Source organism: Pecten maximus, chromosome 11 (genome assembly GCF_902652985.1).
Source record: "Pecten maximus chromosome 11, xPecMax1.1, whole genome shotgun sequence".
Classification (NCBI taxonomy): domain Eukaryota; kingdom Metazoa; phylum Mollusca; class Bivalvia; order Pectinida; family Pectinidae; genus Pecten; species Pecten maximus.
Genome location: NC_047025.1, coordinates 36,223,059 through 36,249,073, shown reverse-complemented (window position 1 = coordinate 36,249,073; position 26,015 = coordinate 36,223,059). Strand labels below are relative to the sequence as shown.

The following is a 26,015-nucleotide window of genomic DNA, read 5'->3' as shown; positions in this document are numbered from 1 at the left end:
AGAGGAGTTGTTTTTTTCTACTTAAAGCAGATGAGGAAGGGCCCGAGAACCAAGAAATTATTTGTTTTTGGCCTTACTGTGAACTTAGAATACACTGATTCATCAATCAGTATTCAGCCAAGAACCAGTTATTTATTACTTTTAGTAGCATGTTCTCTTTAACATTTTCAACATCAGAAACTCATTAGAATGGGAAAAAATGTGGAAGTACCACAGATATAAGATATATCTGTTATTGATACATATTTGATCCATCTCTGCTTGTGTAATAGTTGTATTGCTGGATCTTGTAGGCAGTAGAAGGCTTGCTGGATCACTACACCTTCTCACAACTGTCCAGCGACCAGGACCTATTGGTGCGTTTCAGGAACTGTAACTTAATGGTGCTGAAGAGTTTGCAGGAACAGAGGGCCTATGGTCCTCAGTGGACCAATAAACAGGTTACCAGGTAAAATCCTCAATACCTTATCTAAGTTGTCATGTGAAATGTGGTAGCACAAATGGATCTTTTATTGGCCATTTTGTGAACATTATTGTCACATGATCTTAGCTGTTTAAATGATTCTAAACTCTGAACAACACCAACAGCTATGATAAAATTTTAAATATGGATTAGTTTCACTTTAGCAACTGAAAAAGAAGTCATATTCACACAAACAGGTTATATTGTATACCTTTACAAACAGTATGTATTATATATGTACACAAACAGTATGTATGTATGTATGCACACAAACAGTATATATTATATATATACACAAAACAGTATGTATTTTATGCCCACACAAACAGTATGTATTATATATATACACAAACAGTATGTATTGTATGCACACAAACAGTATATATTATATATATACACAAAACAGTATGTATTTTATGCCCACACAAACAGTATGTATTATATATGTACACAAACAGTATGTATGTATGTATGCACACAAACAGTATATATTATATATATACACAAAACAGTATGTATTTTATGCCCACACAAACAGTATGTATTATATATATACACAAACAGTATGTATTGTATGCCCACACAAACAGTATGTATTGTATGCCCACACAAACAGTATGTATTGTATGCCCACACAAACAGTATGTATTATATATATACACAAACAGTATGTATTGTATGCCCACACAAACAGTATGTATTGTATGCCTACACAAACAGTATGTGTTGTATGCCCACACAAACAGTATGTATTGTATGCCTACACAAACAGTATGTGTTGTATGCCCACACAAACAGTATATATTATGTATACACACAAACAGTATGTATTATATATATACACAAACAGTATGTATTATATACATACACAAACAGTATGTATTGTATGCTCACGCAAACAGTATGTATTGTATACATACACAAACAGTATGTATTGTATACATACACAAACAGTATGTATTGTATACATACACAAACAGTATGTATTGTATGCTCACACAAACAGTATGTATTGTATACATACACAAACAGTATGTATTGTATATATACACAAACAGTATGTAATATGGCCATCAGTTGGTATTCTTCATGTTAGATAGGCAACAGCAAGACTTGACACTGTATAATGCAGGTTTTAGTACATTACCCGACTTAACATAATGACATGAGTGACACAGAGGTGTTGATTTGATTACTTCTTGAGAATGTCGCCAACAAGTAAATAAAATCGGTAAACACAAATGTTGAGGTGCTACTGTTGTAGTAAAGCATTGTTACTACAAAATACATCTGATGTACCAAATGAAATTAACCCTGATGCAAGTACATATGTCAGATTGTGGTCAAATATTAATGTTGTTTGTATCCATACAGATGTCTGATTGTGGTTAAATATTACTGTTGTTTGTATCCATACAGATGTCTGATTGTGGTTAAATATTACTGTTGTTTGTGTCTGTACAGATGTCTGATTGAGGTTAAATATTACTGTTGTTTGTGTCTGTACAGATGCCTGATTGTGGTTAAATATTACTGTTGTTTGTGTCTATACAGATGTCTGATTGTGGTTAAATATTACTGTTGTTTGTATCCATACAGATGTCTGATTGTGGTTAAATATTACTGTTGTTTGTATCCATACAGATGTCTGATTGTGGTTAAATATTACTGTTGTTTGTGTCTATACAGATGTCTGATTGTGGTTAAATATTACTGTTGTTTGTGTCTGTACAGATGTCTGATTGAGGTTAAATATTACTGTTGTTTGTATCCATACAGATGTCTGATTGTGGTTAAATATTACTGTTGTTTGTATCCATACAGATGTCTGATTGTGGTTAAATATTACTGTTGTTTGTGTCTGTACAGATGTCTGATTGAGGTTAAATATTACTGTTGTTTGTATCCATACAGATGTCTGATTGTGGTTAAATATTACTGTTGTTTGTGTCTATACAGATGCCTGATTGTGGTTAAATATTACTGTTGTTTGTATCCATACAGATGCCTGATTGTGGTTAAATATTACTGTTGTTTGTATCCATACAGATGTCTGATTGTGGTTAAATATTACTGTTGTTTGTATCCATACAGATGTCTGATTGTGGTTAAATATTACTGTTGTTTGTGTCTGTACAGATGTCTGATTGAGGTTAAATATTACTGTTGTTTGTATCCATACAGATGCCTGATTGTGGTTAAATATTACTGTTGTTTGTGTCTGTACAGATGTCTGATTGTGGTTAAATATTACTGTTGTTTGTATCCATACATATGTCTGATTGTGGTTAAATATTACTGTTGTTTGTGTCTGTACAGATGTCTGATTGAGGTTAAATATTACTGTTGTTTGTATCCATACAGATGTCTGATTGTGGTTAAATATTACTGTTGTTTGTGTCTGTACAGATGTCTGATTGTGGTTAAATATTACTGTTGTTTGTATCCATACAGATGTCTGATTGTGGTTAAATATTACTGTTGTTTGTGTCTATACAGATGTCTGATTGTGGTTAAATATTACTGTTGTTTGTGTCTATACAGATGTCTGATTGTGGTTAAATATTACTGTTGTTTGTATCCATACAGATGTCTGATTGTGGTTAAATATTACTGTTGTTTGTGTCTGTACAGATGCCTGATTGTGGTTAAATATTACTGTTGTTTGTATCCATACAGATGCCTGATTGTGGTTAAATATTACTGTTGTTTGTATCCATACAGATGCCTGATTGTGGTTAAATATTACTGTTGTTTGTGTCTGTACAGATGTCTGATTGAGGTTAAATATTACTGTTGTTTGTATCCATACAGATGTCTGATTGTGGTTAAATATTACTGTTGATTGTGTCTGTACAGATGCCTGATTGTGGTTAAATATTACTGTTGTTTGTATCCATACAGATGTCTGATTGTGGTTAAATATTACTGTTGTTTGTATCCATACAGATGTCTGATTGTGGTTAAATATTACTGTTGTTTGTATCCATACAGATGTCTGATTGTGGTTAAATATTACTGTTGTTTGTGTCTGTACAGATGTCTGATTGTGGTTAAATATTACTGTTGTTTGTGTCTGTACAGATGTCTGATTGTGGTTAAATATTACTGTTGTTTGTGTCTGTACAGATGCCTGATTGTGGTTAAATATTACTGTTGATTGTGTTTATACAGATGCCTGATTGTGGTTAAATATTACTGTTGTTTGTGTCTGTACAGATGTCTGATTGTGGTTAAATATTACTGTTGTTTGTATCTGTACAGATGTCTGATTGTGGTTAAATATTACTGTTGTTTGTATCCATACAGATGTCTGATTGTGGTTAAATATTACTGTTGTTTGTGTCTGTACAGATGTCTGATTGTGGTTAAATATTACTGTTGTTTGTGTCTGTACAGATGCCTGATTGAGGTTAAATATTACTGTTGTTTGTATCCATACAGATGTCTGATTGTGGTTAAATATTACTGTTGTTTGTATCCATACAGATGTCTGATTGTGGTTAAATATTACTGTTGTTTGTATCCATACAGATGCCTGATTGTGGTTAAATATTACTGTTGATTGTGTTTATACAGATGTCTGATTGTGGTTAAATATTAATGTTGTTTGTATCCATACAGATGTCTGATTGTGGTTAAATATTACTGTTGTTTGTATCCATACAGATGTCTGATTGTGGTTAAATATTACTGTTGTTTGTGTCTGTACAGATGTCTGATTGTGGTTAAATATTACTGTTGTTTGTGTCTGTACAGATGCCTGATTGTGGTTAAATATTACTGTTGTTTGTGTCTATACAGATGCCTGATTGTGGTTAAATATTACTGTTGTTTGTGTCTATACAGATGCCTGATTGTGGTTAAATATTACTGTTGTTTGTGTCTGTACAGATGTCTGATTGTGGTTAAATATTACTGTTGTTTGTATCCATACAGATGCCTGATTGTGGTTAAATATTACTGTTGATTGTGTTTATACAGATGTCTGATTGTGGTTAAATATTACTGTTGTTTGTGTCTGTACAGATGCCTGATTGTGGTTAAATATTACTGTTGTTTGTGTCTATACAGATGCCTGATTGTGGTTAAATATTACTGTTGTTTGTGTCTATACAGATGTCTGATTGTGGTTAAATATTACTGTTGTTTGTGTCTGTACAGATGTCTGATTGTGGTTAAATATTACTGTTGTTTGTATCCATACAGATGCCTGATTGTGGTTAAATATTACTGTTGATTGTGTTTATACAGATGTCTGATTGTGGTTAAATATTACTGTTGTTTGTGTCTGTACAGATGCCTGATTGTGGTTAAATATTACTGTTGTTTGTGTCTATACAGATGTCAGATTGTGGTCAAATATTAATGTTGTTTGTATCCATACAGATGTCTGATTGTGGTTAAATATTACTGTTGTTTGTGTCTGTACAGATGCCTGATTGTGGTTAAATATTACTGTTGTTTGTGTCTGTACAGATGTCTGATTGTGGTTAAATATTACTGTTGTTTGTGTCTATACAGATGTCTGATTGTGGTTAAATATTACTGTTGTTTGTATCTGTACAGATGTCTGATTGTGGTTAAATATTACTGTTGTTTGTATCCATACAGATGTCTGATTGTGGTTAAATATTACTGTTGTTTGTGTCTGTACAGATGTCTGATTGTGGTTAAATATTACTGTTGTTTGTGTCTGTACAGATGTCTGATTGTGGTTAAATATTACTGTTGTTTGTGTCTGTACAGATGTCTGATTGTGGTTAAATATTACTGTTGTTTGTGTTTATACAGATGCCTGATTGTGGTTAAATATTACTGTTGTTTGTGTCTGTACAGATGTCTGATTGTGGTTAAATATTACTGTTGTTTGTGTCTGTACAGATGTCTGATTGTGGTTAAATATTACTGTTGTTTGTATCCATACAGATGCCTGATTGTGGTTAAATATTACTGTTGTTTGTGTCTGTACAGATGTCTGATTGTGGTTAAATATTACTGTTGTTTGTGTCTATACAGATGCCTGATTGTGGTTAAATATTACTGTTGTTTGTGTCTATACAGATGTCTGATTGTGGTTAAATATTACTGTTGTTTGTGTCTATACAGATGTCTGATTGTGGTTAAATATTACTGTTGTTTGTGTCTATACAGATGTCTGATTGTGGTTAAATATTACTGTTGTTTGTGTCTATACAGATGCCTGATTGTGGTTAAATATTACTGTTGTTTGTGTCTGTACAGATGTCTGATTGAGGTTAAATATTAATGTTGTTTGTGTCTGTACAGATGTCTGATTGAGGTTAAATATTACTGTTGTTTGTGTCTATACAGATGTCTGATTGTGGTTAAATATTACTGTTGTTTGTATCTGTACAGATGTCTGATTGAGGTTAAATATTACTGTTGTTTGTGTCTATACAGATGTCTGATTGTGGTTAAATATTACTGTTGTTTGTGTCTGTACAGATGTCTGATTGAGGTTAAATATTACTGTTGTTTGTGTCTATACAGATGTCTGATTGTGGTTAAATATTACTGTTGTTTGTATCTGTACAGATGTCTGATTGAGGTTAAATATTACTGTTGTTTGTGTCTATACAGATGTCTGATTGTGGTTAAATATTAATGTTGTTTGTGTCTATACAGATGCCTGATTGTGGTTAAATATTACTGTTGTTTGTGTCTGTACAGATGTCTGATTGTGGTTAAATATTACTGTTGTTTGTGTCTGTACAGATGCCTGATTGTGGTTAAATATTACTGTTGTTTGTGTCTATACAGATGTCTGATTGTGGTTAAATATTAATGTTGATTGTGTTTATACAGATGCCTGATTGTGGTTAAATATTACTGTTGTTTGTGTCTGTACAGATGCCTGATTGTGGTTAAATATTACTGTTGTTTGTGTCTATACAGATGTCTGATTGTGGTTAAATATTACTGTTGTTTGTGTTTATACAGATGTCTGATTGTGGTTAAATATTACTGTTGTTTGTATCCATACAGATGCCTGATTGTGGTTAAATATTACTGTTGTTTGTATCCATACAGATGTCTGATTGTGGTTAAATATTACTGTTGTTTGTGTCTATACAGATGTCTGATTGTGGTTAAATATTACTGTTGTTTGTGTCTATACAGATGCCTGATTGAGGTTGGAGGAGACAACAAGTACAATGCTGATGCAGTCGACTGTCTGATACGGTCAGGCTTGGTCAGCATGCAGCAGTACGACCTATACCTGGTCCAACTCATGGAGAACGGTCTCAACTATGTAGGAGTTATGTTTGCCATGCAGCTGGTGCAGCGCTACTGTGTTGATGATAAGGCCAATAGTCCTGTCACAGAGGTGAGCATTCCAACATAGAATGTAATCAGTCTTAGAAAATTAGTGTTTAAAGGAGTCTATGTATAGAAGAAACCAGAAAATTAGTGTTTAAAGGAATTTCTATGTATAGAAGTAACCAGAAAATTAGTGTTTAAAGGAATGTCTATGTATAGAAGTAACCAGAAAATTAGTGTTTAAAGGAATTTCTATGTATAGAAGTAACCAGAAAATTAGTGTTTAAAGGAGTCTATGTATAGAAGTAACCAGAAAATTAGTGTTTAAAGGAGTCTATGTATAGAAGTAACCAGAAAATTAGTGTTTAAAGGAATGTCTATGTATAGAAGTAACCAGAAAATTAGTGTTTAAAGGAGTCTATGTATAGAAGTAACCAGAAAATTAGTGTTTTAAGGAATTTCTATGTATAGAAGTAACCAGAAAATTAGTGTTTAAAGGAATCTATGTATAAAAGTAACCAGAAAATTAGTGTTTAAAGGAGTCTATGTATAGAAGTAACCAGAAAATTAGTGTTTAAAGGAGTCTATGTATAGAAGTAACCAGAAAATTAGTGTTTAAAGGAGTCTATGTATAGAAGTAACCAGAAAATTAGTGTTTTAAGGAATTTCTATGTATAGAAGTAACCAGAAAATTAGTGTTTAAAGGAATCTATGTATAAAAGTAACCAGAAAATTAGTGTTTAAAGGAGTCTATGTATAGAAGTAACCAGAAAATTAGTGTTTAAAGGAGTCTATGTATAGAAGTAAGGCCAAACAAAATTAATGTCTTGTTTCTCAGGCACATTTTTCCAAAAAAGGATGAGGGAGGGAGGCTTTTTTTTTTTTTTTTTACTACCTAAAAATGTGATGAGGGAGGGACTTTTTTATTTTTTTCTCTCGGTCACATAATGATACATATACATGAATCATGTGATTTGAAATTGTGTCAATTGTTAAATGCATAAAATGAATAAAGAAATCTTAATTTTAAACTATTGTCTTTATTTTCTGGTATTAAACTTGCAATTTAACGGTTAAATTGAAAAACAATTGAAATACAATTTTATGTTCAATGTTCACCAGATGTACACAAGTGATCAGGAACTCCCTATGTTTTAAGATTTGGTTCTTACATAATGTCCAAACAGTTTTGTTGCTTCGTTTACCTTCAAAGACATCGATCATTACTTTATCAAAAACATCAGCTTTCCGTTTGCCGATCGCGGCCGACACATCATGATCCGTGAATTTTGGCGGAAACGACCAGTCGTCGGGACCAAGCGATCCATCGCGCAGACCCTTGTAAAGTTCGCCAAACGAACAAGTGTCGCTATAATTCGATATGATTGTCCAGGGTAAAATAACACTGCCAGAAAAAGATATTTGAATGGAAATCATTGCTACCATGTGCAATCGAAAAATCAAGCTTCTAAAAGATAAACAAACGTTTCAATGATCTGATTTGGGAGATTCTAAAACACGGATCGGGCAAGTTCCGGATATTGCGGCAACCAACGTCGGATTTTTTTCCGGAATTTATTTTTCGGCGCGGACGTTTTTATTTTTTTGATTTCAATAAAAAGTGAGTGGTGCGGGGGGTTCATATTAGATGCGGGCGGGCCTGAGAAACAAGAAATTAATTTTATTTGGCCTAACCAGAAAATTAGTGTTTAAAGGAGTCTATGTATAGAAGTAACCAGAAAATTAGTGTTTAAAGGAATGTCTATGTATAGAAGTAACCAGAAAATTAGTGTTTAAAGGAGTCTATGTATAGAAGTAACCAGAAAATTAGTGTTTAAAGGAATTTCTATGTATAGAAGTAACCAGAAAATTAGTGTTTAAAGGAGTCTATGTATAAAAGTAACCAGAAAATTAGTGTTTAAAGGAGTCTATGTATAGAAGTAACCAGAAAATTAGTGTTTAAAGGAGTCTATGTATAGAAGTAACCAGAAAATTAGTGTTTAAAGGAGTCTATGTATAGAAGTAACCAGAAAATTAGTGTTTAAAGGAGTCTATGTATAGAAGTAACCAGAAAATTAGTGTTTAAAGGAAATCTATGTATAGAAGTAACCAGAAAATTAGTGTTTAAAGGAGTCTATGTATAGAAGAAACCAGAAAATTAGTGTTTAAAGGAATTTCTATGTATAGAAGTAACCAGAAAATTAGTGTTTAAAGGAGTCTATGTATAGAAGTAACCAGAAAATTAGTGTTTAAAGGAGTCTATGTATAGAAGAAACCAGAAAATTAGTGTTTAAAGGAATTTCTATGTATAGAAGTAACCAGAAAATTAGTGTTTAAAGGAGTCTATGTATAGAAGTAACCAGAAAATTAGTGTTTAAAGGAGTCTATGTATAGAAGAAACCAGAAAATTAGTGTTTAAAGGAATTTCTATGTATAGAAGAAACCAGAAAATTAGTGTTTAAAGGAGTCTATGTATAGAAGTAACCAGAAAATTAGTGTTTAAAGGAGTCTATGTATAGAAGAAACCAGAAAATTAGTGTTTAAAGGAGTCTATGTATACAAGAAACCAGAAAATTAGTATTCGAAGGGTAAAAAAGAATATAGATTGTATATACCTTTAACATTGAGATGTGGTCACATCAGACATGTGTCAGTAACCTACTAATTGGTTATAGGTTGACTTTGCCAATACCATTGAGGCCCTGACACAGGTGAATTCCCGTAACCAGAGGCCTCCTGAGGGGTAAGTACCATACTTTTACATATTATATATCATGCAATTTTAATATATAGTTATCACTTTCAGTTGGAATAATTAAACATTTAGATTCTTAGTTCATTTTTGTCAAAGACAACTGTAGATGTGATAATAGTTGTATATATAGAGGTTACACAACGAGTGGTTGTTTGATATGGAATTTATTTCACATGAGTAAGTTATAATTTTTAAAAAGTTACAAAAGACATAAGCTTTAGCGAGTCGTGTGACCTGTTTCTACCACAATAGCATCAGCTTGAATAAAAAAGAAACATGGCTAAGTCTCAATTCGTGTATGTAAATAAGATGTACAGGTGACGGCCTGTGTCACACCGGGACCCGGTGATGTGATGTCATTCGATTATAGATGACGTCAATAACAATTGCAGCTTGGGTCAAAGTTTGAATTCTTGACCAATCAAAAGACGGGAAGGTCATATCCCCTAGTGAAATATAACATATGTATATCCAACAGTCGACAGATTTATATAATGGTTTAAGAGTGGGATAACACAGCGTATTGTGGTAGAAATTTCTTTTCAGAGTTTCAGGAAGTTTGTAAAAATACCCAGAAGTGTTAATGTAAATTTTCAGTTTTTAGTTAAAATTACAGTTTGTTTACATGTCTTGTGTCATTACCTAACATGTATGAAGTGTGGGGCTGCCATGTCATTACCTAACATGTATGAAGTGTGGGGCTGCCAGTTACCACAAATCACAGACATAATGTATCGGGTAGGATGCAACTTTTAACTCAAAACACAGATGTGATATTCAAGGTAACATGTACCCTTATCCCTGACCACTTATCACAATGTAATAATAAGCCAGTGTGTTGAATGGCAGGCTGGCCCAGATGCTGGAAGGCCTACACCCCCCAGTGGACTTTGGCCTGTTGGAGCGTGCTATAGGAGGACCCACCTCAATGATGCAGTCTGGAATATCCCAGGCAAGGGAACTAGATGACCCACCAGGTCTCCATGAAAAGACAGAGTTCCTGCTTAGGGAGTGGGTCAACATGTATCACTCTCCCGCTGCTGGCCGTGACAGTACCAAAGCTTTCACAGCATTTGTGCAACAGGTTTGTAAGCTTTTGTATTCTTTAGGTAGAAAAGTAAATTATGAGTTATTGTTGAACCAAAAACTTCTTAATTTGCAAATTATCACGGAAAGGTTTTGAAACAATAAATGCTGTTATATATATTATGTAGGTCCAGTGTGTTACCTCACAAACAAAAGTCTTCTCTTATCATTTTAAAAAAGAATTGGATATGGCATTGAACAGTATGAAAACATTTGGAATTTTACTGAAGACAAGTACTGTATAGAAAGTCGAACTGTCTGAAAATGAGGTGTTAGATAAGAAATTTTCAACGCTGCTTTGAGATACAATGAACTGTGAAGTTTAGGGAAGATATAGTTTTAAAGTAACATTAACCATCTGATTTATTGCTTAAAATTTCATTGTTATCTGGAACCTGAAGAGAGCTCAACTCTTTGTGTCGTCTATGTGCTCACCAATCCTTGTAAGTGTAACTAAGTGTGTACTAGTGTGTGTACTAGTGTGTACTAGTGTGTAGTGTGTGTACTAGTGTGGACTAGTGTGTACTAGTGTGGACTAGTGTGGACTAGTGTGTACTATTGTGTACTAGTGTGGACTAGTGTGGACTAGTGTGTACTAGTGTGGACTATTGTGTACTAGTGTGGACTAGTGTGTACTAGTGTGGACATTGATGTTGTAGATGCACCAACAGGGAATCCTCAAGACAGATGATCTCATAACCCGGTTCTTCCGCCTCTGTACAGAGATGTGTGTGGACCTGTGTTATCGCGCTCTGGGCGAACAGTCTCAGAACCCCGCTCTAGTCCGCGCCAAGTGCTTTCATACACTTGATGCTTTTGTCAGACTCATTGCCCTCCTCATCAAACATTCAGGTGACACTGCCAACACGGTCACCAAGATCAACCTTCTCAATAAGGTAAGCAGGGTCAAGCAGGTTAATGGCAAGTATTGTTACATGATATCTGTATCTTTTTAAACAATGTTACTGCATATTATTCACGAACTAAATTAGAATTATATGTGGGGTGAGAGGCACTGTTAAAGCTTGAAGGGCGGTGGGGGTAACTCCTCTTTTTTCTCTCTCTGATATTTTCATGGTTGTGGGATCTCTGAAAAATGCCTCCCTCCCTCCCTCCCACAAGGACAATTTTGGAAATTCCCTAAGATGTTCAGATATACTACAAATTTTAATAGAAATTACCAAAATCATCAACATTTACAATAAAAACAAAGTTGTGAGAAGGCTGCTACTCATTTTGACACAATGCTCAGTTGATTGTTCCCATAGCTTCCATTGTCTCACCATTGTAGTATTAATAACAGAAGTTGTCAGAACTGACAGCATGTCAAGTTGACCATTTATGTAACAGTACAGTTAGTTTTTGATAAAAAGAACATTTCCATATTGACACTTTATTTGCTATTGATACATATATGGTGATAGACAAATTCTACAAATTTAAAACTTGTCCATCATTTTCTTACGATGATGATATTGGTTTTTCAACAAGTCTTGATTTGAGCACCTCCAATGTGTAAGTTTTGTGTGCTGCAGGTGTTGGGTATCGTGGCTGGCGTTCTCCTTCAGGACCATGCTGTCCGCCACTCAGAGTTTCAGCAGCTGCCATATCATCGCATCTTCATCATGCTCTTCATCGAGCTGAATGCTCCCGAACACATCCTCGAGAACATAAACTTCCAAGTGCTCACTGCATTCTGGTAGGTGTAACATGATGATAACAATATTATCATGCTAATTAATCTCCAAAGATTTCTCCGATATCTTTTGACTATTTGTATTTACAAGTCAACATTAATCATAGACGATTTCCACACCTCCGTTATCATTGTAGTCGTATAAAACATGTACTTTCATTGACCTTTCTTAGGCCATTTCCCTTATAAGCATCTCTGGTGGGTAGTCAATGGCTAGTAACATGACCGGCTAGTAATACGACCGGCTAGTAACACGACCGGCTAGTAATACGACCAGCTAGTAAATAGACCAGCTAGTAATATGACCGGCTAGTCATACGACCAGCTAGTAATACGACCAGCTAGTAATATGACTGGCTAGTCATACCACCAGCTAGTAATACGACCAGCTAGTAATATGACCAGCTAGTCATACCACCAGCTAGTAATACGACCAGCTAGTCATACCACCAGCTAGTAATATGACCGGCTAGTAATACGACCGGCTAGCGGTATATAACCAGGTAGATTTCCATGCTACATTTCCAAGTTATAACATTTGATTGAGATGACACCTTGAAATGTTCCATGAGTGACCCCATCATTTGTAAAATGTTTTCTTTTAATGTTAGCTACTGCAAAGATACAAAATCCCTTTAAGTATTGGCTGGCTAGTAATTAGAAAATAAAATGTTAAGACAGAAATGTTAACAAACTTCCACTGTATAAACTTGTTATGTTACAGCAACACATTCCATGTGCTAAGGCCAGCTAAAGCTCCAGGGTTTGCATATGCCTGGCTGGAGCTGCTCTCACACCGAGTGTTTATTGGGCGATTGCTGGCACTGACACCCCAACAAAAGGTACAATCACATACTCAATTTAAAAGGAACACATTTAAGTATTTTCGTATTGTAGAGTTGTTTCCCTTCCTCTATATTGTACTAGCTAGTCTACTTGAACCCTCATTAATTTGGGTGGATTGTGAAATATTTAGTGTAACTGAAACACTTAAATCCATACCAAACACTGATTGATATTAGCTACTTTTAAGTTAGTAATACATATCTAGGCATATATTTGTGTTAAATATAAGAGAATTTGATAATTAGTGTCCTTGTGAAGAATTATGCTCATTACATTGACATTGTAGGGCTGGGGAATGTATGCTCAGTTGCTGCTCGACTTGTTCAAGTTCTTGACCCCGTTCTTACGCAATGCTGAGCTAACCAAGCCAACTCAACTCCTGTACAAGGTGAGTCAGTATAGGAAATTCTAACTGAAACAAAACCAGTCCATTTCTGAGACTTGGGATCAGAGATACATAATAATTGGAGACAATGGAACCAGTAACAAGATGAGGCCTCCCAAATATTACATTTCCTAATAACATGATGTTATTGCTGGGATCCCAAATATTACACTTCCTAATAACATGCCGTTATTGCTGGGATCCCAAATATTACACTTCCTAATAACATGCCGTTATTGCTGGGATCCCAAATATTACATTTCCTAATGACATGCCGTTATTGCTGGGATCCCAAATATTACTCTTCCTTATAACATGATGTTATTGCTGGGATCCCAAATATTACACTTCCTAATAACATGCCGTTATTGCTGGGATCCCAAATATTACACTTCCTTATAACATGATGTTATTGCTGGGATCCCAAATATTACACTTCCTTATAACATGATGTTATTGCTGGGATCCCAAATATTACACTTCCTAATAACATGCCGTTATTGCTGGGATCCCAAATATTACACTTCCTTATAACATGATGTTATTGCTGGGATCCCAAATATTACATTTCCTGATGACATGTCGTTATTGCTGGGATCCCAAATATTACATTTCCTGATAACATGCTGTTATTGCTGGGATCCCAAATATTACACTTCCTAATGACATGATGTTATTGCTGGGATCCCAAATATAACACTTCCTAATGACATGATGTTATACAAGAGTGTTGTGTTACTCTTGTTTACATTCCTTGTTTACATGGTTTGTTGTTTACTCTTTATGTTGTTGTTTACAGGGTACATTGCGGGTCCTGTTAGTGCTACTCCATGACTTTCCCGAGTTCCTGTGTGACTACCATTATGCCTTCTGTGATGTCATCCCACCCAACTGTATTCAGATGCGCAATCTTATTCTGAGTGCATTTCCACGCAACATGCGACTACCTGACCCTTTCACACCAAATCTCAAGGTGGACATGTTGGCCGACATTGCACATCCACCCCGCATACTTACCAACTTTGCCAAGATGATTGAGCCAGCCTCTTTTAAAAAGGTAATGTATTTTCAGACCAGATGTTTTGTTCTTTTAACTTATTATGCATCTGTTGTGAAACTGTTTACCTAAGAAATTGACTTTCCTTTATAACAGAAATTTCTGAAAAGTTTAAGTTTACAGTTAGAACTTGTATAATTATGCTGTTCAGTTTAACATCTATTCTATTAGTTGGAGTTTTAAACAAGACATGTGATATGTGTTTGAAATGATGTTTCTGGACATTTTGCTTTTTCTTTGTAGCAATGTGTAATTAAGATATGAATTTTTGTGATGTCTTTAATAACACTTGCTGTTACTGTAAATAGGACTTGGACTCCTACCTGAAGACAAGGTCTCCGGTCACCTTCCTGTCTGACCTGCGCAGTAATCTACAGGTACAGTATAACAACTAGTCTTCTTAACATTGTTTCAACATGTAAATTTATGATTTCCTTAAACATCTTAGAGTATAAAGATTTACAACACTCACTGTAAGTTACAAGAGATGTAACATTATGATCTGTTTTGGTATTTTTATGGCATATCTAGAATCTAGACATAATGTAGATATTTATACTATTAACTATGTTTGTAACAGGACGATAAACCCAGCGAACAAACATTACAACAGTTAGAAACAATGAGATTCCATTGATTGAAATGGTCATTGGATATCCAGACTGATGTTGACAGTATTTCTAACATGTATTTAACATTGATTGAAATGGTCGTTTAATTACCCAGACTGATGTTGACAGTATTTCTAGCGTGTATCTAATTCTATGTGGATTAGTTGTCTTGCCCTATACACCTGTACAATTGTCAGATACAATATTCTCTGTGTACAGCTGAATGAGCCTGGTATGAGGTACAACATCCCACTAATGAACGCGCTGGTGCTGTATGTCGGAACCCAGTCCATCCAACATATCCATAGCAAGGGCCTCACTCCCAGTATGTCCACCATTGCACACTCCGCTCACATGGATATCTTCCAGAACCTTGGTGTTGATCTCGATACAGAGGGTGAGTTTTCACATGGTGTCATGTTCACAGTGATCATTGTCACAAAAGTCTTACATCGAAACTTGTCTTACACTGAACAGCTCACATACCAATATTTCTATCAGAAAAGTTCTGTATAAACAGTCTTAAACTGAACAGCTCTCATACCAATATTTCTATCAGAAAAGTTCTGTATAAACAGTCTTAAACTGAACAGCTCACATACCAATATTTCTGTCAGAAAAGTTCTGTATAAACAGTCTTAAACTGAACAGCTCTCGTACCAATATTTCTATCAGAAAAGTTTTTAAACTGAACAGCTCACATACCAATATTTCTATCAGAAAAGTTCAGTATACAGTCTCAAACTGAACAGCTCACATACCAATATTTCTATCAGAAAAGTTCTGTATAAACAGTCTTAAACTGAACAGCTCACATACCAATATTTCTATCAGAAAAGTTCTTTGTAAACAGTCTTAAACTGAGCAGCTCACATACCAACATTTCTATCAGAAAAGTTCAGTATAAACATGCTTATTGTAGGTCACTATAGCCTTCAACTTCTGTAAAGATTGAGGTGGTAAGTTTTTGTTTGTAATTGGTTGTCTCATTTGTATCCCACAGGTCGGTACCTGTTCCTGACGTCCATCTCTAACCAGCTGCGATACCCTAACAGCCACACATACTACTTCAGCTGTACACTACTCTACCTGTTCGCCGAGGCCAACACAGAGGCCATACAGGAACAAATCACAAGGTAGTAATACATTCATCACGCAAAAATGTTTTACAGAATTTCAAACATGTAACATCAATCTGTTGGGAATCAAATATAAGATATCTTGTCACTGGTATTACTTGAATAAATTTGAAGATTCTTTCTGATATTGGAAAACCTCCTTTCCATCTAGCCGTTAGCAAAATTCTTCATAAGAGTTATTAAGATAAGTGAATTGGTGTTATCTTCACTCAAAGCTTTTAAAATCAAGGTCTTGTATTTAAAAAGTGCTAACACATTATATTTTCAGGGTGCTTCTTGAACGGTTGATCGTCAACAGGCCTCATCCATGGGGACTACTCATTACATTCATTGAGCTCATCAAAAATCCTCAGTTCAAGTTCTGGAATCATGAATTTGTTCATTGTGCTCCAGAAATAGAGAAGTAAATATACTCAAATTAAATCTAATTAAATTAAAATGCCTCTTCATATTCTTGATATATACATCTTTATTGGGCAGAATATAATTATCATTTAGATATTACCATTTAAGTATGATTCAAAAATTATTTGTTTGGGATAATAGGAAATTTTGGAAGATTTCTATTTGATCATTTCAGTTTTTATCACAAGAACAGTATAAATTTAAGATTGTATGAATCTTGAAATGTACAGCAAACTTTAAATTACATGTTGTGTTAGATTTTGATGTCCTTGTATTCCATTACAGGTTGTTTGAGTCAGTTGCCCGTTCATGTATGCAGCCTAAATCAGGACAGAGTCTCAGAGAGACTGAAACAAACGAAATTCACTGATCTCCATTGGTGTTGAAGGAACAAGACTTTTCCAGTCAATATTTTATTTTTTGAAACAAGACAGCTTATCATTATCGAGTCAGATCATGTGATTTTGTTACGAGAATTTGAAGCGGAATTCTTCGAAATAATGTGTGAATAATATATGACGATTTTTGCCAAGGCAAATTACACTTGTGTTCATATGTCAGAGACAGACATTTATATGATAACGTCAACAAGTTTCAATGGAAACCAGGCACTGAATGGCCATTGTTATTAATAATGTGTGTAGATTTTGTGAGTTATGTATAGATGGCAAAGTTCTAAGAAGAATGTTTGTTCCCTGTGAACCAGGAACTTGGAATTATTGTCTCTTGAAATAAAACTTTATTGCTTGCATACTTGTGTTTGTTTTATAGATCATTGACAAATGTTACTGTCAAAATACATTAGAAATCTGCTGTCACTGGTACTAATGTAAATCATTTATAATTTGCAAAAACATGTACTCAGTGAACTTACCTCTTGAGACATTCGCAAAAACAGGAGTTGCTAACAGTGATTTAAAATGACTTCAAATTCGCTGATGATTAGCTTTTAGAGTTATGGACTCCTAAGATTCAATGTAACTGATAGCTTGGCTGCCATCTAAGTGGTATTTTCATACAAATAATCGTGAAGGATTCGAATTTGCCATTGACTCTCCTCAAGTATTAATGAGAAAATAAATCCCATGCGAAATGAAAATGATTTACAGTAACCAATGTATTAAACGATACAGAAATGACGGAGGATGCACCATTTAACCATGGTGGTTTATCCATTAGTGCCATGGGGGGGTGCGACATGAAAGGCTACGGTGGTCGAGTGGTTAAGGTGTCCCGACACTTTATCACTAGCCCTCCACCTCTAGGTTGTGAGTTCGAAACCTACTGTGGGGCAGTTGCTGGGTACTGACTTAGGCCGGTGGTTTTTTCGTTGGGTACTCGAGCTTTCCTCTATCTCCAAATCCTAGCACATCCTTAAACGTCCCTGGCTGTTAATAGGACGTTAAACAAAATAAAACCAAAGGATTACATGATCAGCAGATGGAGAACACAGATCTAAAATGGTGGTGCCCATGATATGCAATGAAAACAAGGCTATTAAAGGTTTTCAAGTCCATATTTGTTATGAGGTTTCCAAACATGTTTTCAACTCAACATATTAGCTGAGATAATGTATGAATGAATCGATAAGTAAATAATATATACTGTGATTGTAATTTGTCAATTTGAAATACCCTAAAATTATATTTTCAGTATTCCATGGACCTGCTTAAAAATGTCTATAACAAAGCTTATCAACAGCTAGTCTGTGCAGAATTTGTAGTACCATACTGCTACTATGACATACATTGGACATAATCTACCTAATCCAACCCGTGCATCCCTAAACAAATGCATCAATTTCAATTGTTTGGAGTTTCAACTATTCAATATTTTAGAGTACTCAATATTGTGCGATCCTAACATAATACTGTACTACATATACTATCTGGTGAATATTGTTATTGGGAAATGTTCAATATCAAAGCCCGCAGTAAATGTTTAGAGTAATTAATTACTGTGAACCAATTTTACCCAAGAACAAAGGTGACGTTTTAACTACTTGTATTGATTAGATACTTCACTTTGTGTTTGAAGTGATAAAGCTTGCTCTATTCAATTCTAGCATGTCCACCATTGACGTTCAGAAAAGCACACTGATGAAGGTGACATAGTATATAAAATCTCTCTTATCCATGACCATAGATTGGCAAAATGATGAAAATACACTCTAAAATCAAATTAATGTTAATGTTAATACTGGGATATGAATGAATAAAAAATCAAAACTTTCATGTTATTAATTTTATTGGTAGGAACCTGAACAATTTGGATCAACAAATGTGTGTGCTACATGTTTTGAGTTACACAAACAGCATAGAGCATTGGTACTCGAGTTTCTCCAAAATTATCACAAGAGCAGGTGTCCTAAATGTATTATAGACAGTTTTAAATAATTCTTTAAAATTCACCTAAATAATTGTGATTGCTTTTACCAAACATAACTCCTCTCATGATGAAAGAAGACACTCTCTATAATGTTATAGTATCTGTTTCAATATAACTAAAACCAAGTATTAAGTGAAATGAGCAAGTCAAATAGATTTTACAAGTTCACCTAAATTCAACATTTTACTACCATATCACTCTTCCTGAGAAGTAACAAATCTCATATACATATTACAGAATTGTTTCAATTTGACCATTGATTAAGTTTTATTGAATTAAACAAGCGAATAAAGACCTATTAATTTCTCAAAAGCAGAGGTTTATACTTTAACTCTTAAGATACAAAATTCATTATGTATACAAATAAAACAAAGGTTACAATGTTGACAACGACACCAGAAAAGTAGCCCATCTCATTTTCACATTTTGCAGGCAAGGAAAAAATATTGAATATCAAAATTATTAAAAATAAGAAGTAAAATTGTGCTATATCATAAATACAGTGCTTTATTTACAATTAATGATAAATAAAAACTTAATGAAGATAAATTGTTTCAATTATGTACTGGTATAGATAAAAACAATAACACTTTGCTCTGAATTGAAAACAAGCAATTACTGCAGCTTCAAATCAAATTATTCCAAAGTTAACCAACTTTACAAAATTTCATATTGCATGAATATCCATGAAATCTAGATCTCAAGAATTTGTAACGTGTGTTTATAGTCATGGTAACAGATTTTACAGTACATAAACAATTTTACAAGATATTGAAATAAATAGGACAATGTTGGTACATTATAATCACAGACGGACCTTTCTTTCAATTTCAGGATAAATAATCCATTACAGTTCATAATTTAATCTTCATTTCTATGGCGTTCAATATTTCAATATGTCAAAGATACAATTGTAGCACAAATCACAGATAAGAGTATCATTAATGGCAGTGAGATCGTTACTAGTCACAGGTAATAATAAGCCTTCTATCACCCGTACACATAGTGTATATAGCTACAGGAAACAACCTCCTGGCTAGACTGACCACATTAGGGACTTCACCTCTAGGTGAGTTTTCCCACTATACTTTCCCACTAGCTTACATTCTTGTTAAGTTCTTACTCTCGGAGCAATAACACCGTGAAAGGTCATGGTTGATCACATCAGCACACTGTCGCTACAACATTGATAGCTTAGTCCTTACAAGAGTAACCTTTCTCTACAAGGAGTAACCTTTCTCTACAAGGAGTAACCTTTCCTTACAAGGAGTAACCTTTCCTTACAAGGAGTAACCTTTCTTTACAAGGAGTAACCTTTCCTTACAAGGAGTAACCTTTCCTTACAAGGAGTAACCTTTCTCTACAAGGAGTAACCTTTCTCTACAAGGAGTAACCTTTCCTTACAAGGAGTAACCTTTCCTTACAAGGAGTGACCTTTCTCTACAAGGAGTGACCTTTCTCTACAAGGAGTAACCTTTCTCTACAAGGAGTGACCTTTCTCTACAAGGAGTAACCTTTCCTTACAAGGAGTAACCTTTCCTTACAAGGAGTGACCTATCCTAACAAGGAGTAACTTTATACACCAAACGTAGTGATCAAGTTCATCACTGTAGCCTTTCATGCTGTTACTGGGCCGAGAGTAATGCAATGGTTTGCAAATATTAATTACATTTATGTATCAGTTATAAATAGACTTCAAACATGTCTTCCATTAACAGTTCATATGGTCAAAAACAAGACACATCATTATACAAGGTTGACCTCAGTAGACATCGTTATACATGGGCTGGTTGACCCCAGATCACTCATCGTTACTCATATGGACCCCAGACGGCACTAAACATTACACATGGACTGGTTGACCTCAGTACACACCATTACACATGGACTGGTTGACCTCCGTACACACCATTACACATGGACTGGTTGACCTCAGTACACACCATTACACATGGACTGGTTGACCTCCGTACACACCATTACACATGGACTGGTTGACCTCAGTACACACCATTACACATGGACTGATTGACCTCAGTACACACCATTACACATGGACTGGTTGACCTCCGTACACACCATTACACATGGACTGGTTGACCTCAGTACACACCATTACACATGGACTGGTTGACCTCAGTACACACCATTACACATGGACTGGTTGACCTCAGTACACACCATTACACATGGACTGGTTGACCTCAGTACACACCATTACACATGGACTGGTTGACCTCAGTACACACCATTACACATGGACTGGTTGACCCCGGTACACACCATTACACATGGGCTGGTTGACCTCAGTACACCATTACACATGGACTGGTTGACCCCGGTACACACTTCCATTACAAATGGACTGGTTGACCTCAGTACACACCATTACACATGGACTGGTTGACCTCAGTACACACCATTACACATGGATTGATTGACCTCAGTACACACTCACCATTACACATGGGCTGGTTGACCTCAGTACACACCATTACACATGGGCTGGTTGACCTCAGTACACACCATTACACATGGACTGGTTGACCTCAGTACACACCATTACACATGGACTGATTGACCTCAGTACACACCATTACACATGGGCTGGTTGACCTCAGTACACCATTACACATGGACTGGTTGACCCCGGTACACACTTCCATTACACATGGACTGGTTGACCTCAGTACACACCATTACACATGGGCTGGTTGACCTCAGTACACACCATTACACATGGGCTGGTTGACCTCAGTACACACCATTACACATGGATTGATTGACCTCAGTACACCATTACACATGGACTGGTTGACCTCAGTACACCACTACACCATTACACATGGACTGGTTGACCTCAGTACACACCATTACACATGGACTGGTTGACCTCAGTACACCATTACACATGGGCTGGTTGACCTCAGTACACCATTACACATGGACTGGTTGACCCCGGTACACACTTCCATTACACATGGACTGGTTGACCTCAGTACACACCATTACACATGGACTGGTTGACCTCAGTACACACCATTACACATGGACTGGTTGACCTCATTACACACCATTACACGTGGGCTGGTTGACCTCAGTACACCATTACACATGGACTGGTTGACCCCGGTACACACTTCCATTACACATGGACTGGTTGACCTCAGTACACACCATTACACATGGACTGGTTGACCTTGGTACACATTTACCATTAGACATGGATTGATTGACCTCAGTACACACTCACCATTACACATGGACTGGTTGATGTTTGACTCCAGCACACATTCATATTCACACATCAACTAGCTAATCTCTAGAACATAGTTCTGCTTGTTGACTTACAGGTGCATTTCAGGATATTCATGAGGATAAATGCATCAAATGACTCCACCTTACAAATACATTTGCTGAACCCAGTATACAAATGCATCAGTTGCCCCCGAGTACACTTCTATACAAAGGTTGAATTCAGTACTTGATAAATCCCCTGTTATCCCCTCAGGAGCCAGCGTCTCGTGTTGACCCTGCCCTACTCTGGTAGATGGTTACAGATGCTATGTGCTGGTTATGCATCACCTACAAAGAAGGAAACAATTCCTCAACATTTCTTACAATGGTATAATGTTACAGACAACCTTACAGTCTATATTTGGTTGGTGTTACCTAAACCTCATTTACATGGATAGATAATATTCTTTATTACATTTTTACCAGTGAAATATCAAACATTATTCATTCTATAAAAGTGATATTTTTCACTAGTGAAAAATATCATATTTATCACTAGTGAAAAATATCACTTTTGCTGATTTGACCAATCAAATTAATGATGAGAAAATACCAAAATAATTGACCAATCAGAAAGCCCGACATATATCTCAGCACCTGGACAGGGGGAACTACATTTTTTGTTTACAAATTATCGCTGTAGGCCTAGTTAGCATACTGGGTAGGTTTTTCGTTGATAAAAAATGTAATAAACAGAATATCTAACAGTGTCTTCAGTAATACCAAATATATTTCACTCGTGTGGCTAATATTTTGATATTTTTCACTCGTGCTGCGCACTCGTGAAAAATATCAAAATATTAGCCCCACTCGTGAAATCTATATGGTATTACTGAAGACACTGTTAGATATCCTCTATTGCCTTTCTTAAATTAATAATCAAATGGTAGTATCCTACCCCGAGGGTTGATATTCTCCTGACTCACTCCCAAGGAGGTGAATGATTATTTTTCTCTTACCCTGTTTACCTTCTTATGTATCTAATATGGACGTTACATCAATGCAAAGAAATGTTGACATGACATGATTGAATTGCCGACATGACATCATTGAAATCTACGCGAGGGGGAAATTTACGCTAATTACGCGGCCTCCTTTTGTTCACAAAAATTCCCCCTACATATATTATTTCGATATCAATTTGCGAAATCGCATATTATTTGGATATCAATTTGCGAAATCTTGAACTACAAGCGAAAGTGGATCGATCGCAAAAATTACCTCCACTCGTATAGTTTACATATTGAATCGCGAAATTAACCCCCCGCGAAAATAATCACGTTAACAGTATCCCGCCCAGTACCTCAAACAAGTTCCTACCTCGTATATCACGTTCTGTACATCAAACAAATACCTACCTCGTATATCACGTCCAGTACCCTCAAACAAATACCTACCTCATATATCACGTCCTGTACCCCAAACAAATACCTACCTCGTATATCACGTCCTGTACCTCAAACAAATACCTACCTCGTATATCATGTCCTGTACCCCAAACAAATACCTACCTCATATATCATGTCCTATAACCCAAACAAATACCTACCTCATATATCACATCCTGTACCTCAAACAAATACCTACCTCGTATATCACGTCCTGTACCCCAAACAAATACCTACCTCATATATCATGTCCTATAACCCAAACAAATACCTACCTTGTATATCATGTCCTGTACCCCAAACAAATACCTACCTCGTATAACAACACGTCCTGTACCCCAAACAAATACCTACCTCGTATATCACGTCCTGTACCCCAAAACAAATACCTACCTCATATATCACGTCCTGTACCCCAAACAAGTTCCTACCTCATATATCATGTCCTGTACCTGAAACAAATACCTACCTCATATATCACGTCCTGTACCCCAAACAAATACCTACCTCGTATATCACGTCCTGTACCCCAAACAAATACCTACCTCATATATCACGTCCTGTACCCCAAACAAATACCTACCTCGTATATCACGTCCTGTACCCCAAACAAATACCTACCTCATATATAACGTCCTGTACCCCAAACAAATACCTACCTCATATATCATGTCCTGTACCCCAAAACAGAAAGTAGATCCGAATGGGTTGCTGGTATTGGTGGAGGATGATCGGTTGAGGATGACTGGACGTTGGTCAGGCCTTACTAGGTAGTCCTGGACTGTGTCCCACTTAAAACAAGAAACGGAAATTTGATGTAGAAAAAATGTCCGCATTTAATACCGATCGTTGTTAGGACTCCAAAATGAATCTTCAAGTTATTCAATTATTTCAAATAGGATATTTATTGTTTGGACCAAATTTTCACTTCACTTTATCCCAGTTTTGCATGTTTTCCAAGTTGTTTTTATTGAGATAAAGGGAGAATTTGGCTGGGTCTGATAAATTTTTGAGTTTTAGTTAACAAAGGTCTGCTATATCTATATATCTAAAGTTTCCTAAAACACTGCAATTCAATACAAACCTAAATCTAATATGAATGTACTAGACACAACTTGATGGGAGCATTGCTATCATACAGTTCATACTTTACTCAATGTTTTGGTGAACTTTTGGTTCATAAAGCTAAGTTTGACATCAATAAACACAATAAAATAAATTAATAAAATTCAGCAGATCTCTTCTACCTTGGAGTAGGCTGTGATGACCACCTCCTCTTCAGAGCTATCGTCTGTTTGTACCAACTTGGGTTTTACCATCTCCACTGCTACCGGGATCTTAAACTCACATCTGTAATACCTAAAACCAAAGCAGTATGTTTTTTAAAGGGGAGAAAGACAAATTACACCCTAGCTACAGGGGTGACAGACATGTCACACCCTAACTACAGGGGTGACAGACATGTCACACCCTAGCTACAGGGGTGACAGACTTAGCTACAGGGGTGACACACAAGTCACACCCTAGCTACAGGGGTGACACACAAATCACACCCTAGCTACAGGGGTGACACACAAGTCACACCTAACTATAGAGGTGACACACAAGTCACACCTAACTATAGGGGTGACACACAAGTCACACCCTAGCTACAGGGGTGACAGACACATCACACCTAACTACAGGGGTGACACACAAGTCACACCCTAGCTACAGGGGTGACACACAAATCAAACCCTAGCTATAGGGGTGACAGACACATCACACCTAACTATAGGGGTGACACACAAGTCACACCCTAGCTACAGGGGTGACAGACACATCACACCTAACTACAGGGGTGACACACAAATCACACCCTAGCTACAGGGGTGACAGACACATCACACCTAACTATAGGGGTGACACATAAATCACACCCTAGCTACAGGGGTGACACACAAGTCACACCCTAGCTACAGGAGTGACACACAAATCACACCCTAGCTACAAGGGTGACACACATATAACACCCTAGCTATAGAGGTGACAGACACATCACACCTAACTATAGGGGTGACACACAAATCACACCCTAGCTACAGGGGTGACACACAAATCACACCCTAGCTATAGAGGTGACACACAAGTCACACCCTAGCTATAGGGGTGACAGACACATCACACCTAACTACAGGGGTGACACACAAATCACACCCTAGCTACAGGGGTGAC

General features: G+C 36.0%; 2 protein-coding genes across 21 annotated transcripts in view; one reads left to right on the top strand and one right to left on the bottom strand.

Annotated features, from left to right (window-relative positions):
* Positions 1-17,479, top strand: part of LOC117338059 (CCR4-NOT transcription complex subunit 1-like) — a 45,588-nt gene extending 28,109 nt beyond the window's left edge. Inside the window, exons 36-49 of the mRNA XM_033899242.1 lie at positions 294-448; positions 6,608-6,815; positions 9,424-9,491; positions 10,353-10,587; positions 11,249-11,485; positions 12,125-12,288; positions 13,010-13,127; positions 13,418-13,519; positions 14,316-14,573; positions 14,882-14,950; positions 15,404-15,581; positions 16,188-16,320; positions 16,592-16,726; positions 17,014-17,479. Of these exons, the coding sequence (XP_033755133.1) occupies positions 294-448; positions 6,608-6,815; positions 9,424-9,491; positions 10,353-10,587; positions 11,249-11,485; positions 12,125-12,288; positions 13,010-13,127; positions 13,418-13,519; positions 14,316-14,573; positions 14,882-14,950; positions 15,404-15,581; positions 16,188-16,320; positions 16,592-16,726; positions 17,014-17,098 (2,145 nt within the window). The 3' untranslated portion in view covers positions 17,099-17,479. The remainder of the gene's footprint in view (positions 1-293; positions 449-6,607; positions 6,816-9,423; positions 9,492-10,352; positions 10,588-11,248; positions 11,486-12,124; positions 12,289-13,009; positions 13,128-13,417; positions 13,520-14,315; positions 14,574-14,881; positions 14,951-15,403; positions 15,582-16,187; positions 16,321-16,591; positions 16,727-17,013) is intronic.
* A 1,478-nt stretch (positions 17,480-18,957) lies between these two features.
* Positions 18,958-26,015, bottom strand: part of LOC117338057 (UPF0183 protein C16orf70 homolog) — a 46,976-nt gene continuing 39,918 nt past the window's right edge. For 3 of the 20 annotated variants that reach the window (XM_033899222.1, XM_033899220.1, XM_033899241.1), the window contains exons 12-15: positions 25,049-25,160; positions 24,461-24,592; positions 21,904-22,701; positions 18,958-21,869 (exon numbers count right to left, since the gene is read on the bottom strand). In XM_033899222.1, the coding sequence (XP_033755113.1) occupies positions 22,624-22,701; positions 24,461-24,592; positions 25,049-25,160 (322 nt within the window). In that variant the 3' untranslated portion in view covers positions 18,958-21,869; positions 21,904-22,623. Of the gene's footprint in view, positions 22,702-24,460; positions 24,593-25,048; positions 25,161-26,015 lie in introns of all 20 variants that reach the window. The other 17 variants (XM_033899238.1, XM_033899240.1, XM_033899234.1 and 14 more) reach the window with 17 other exon arrangements.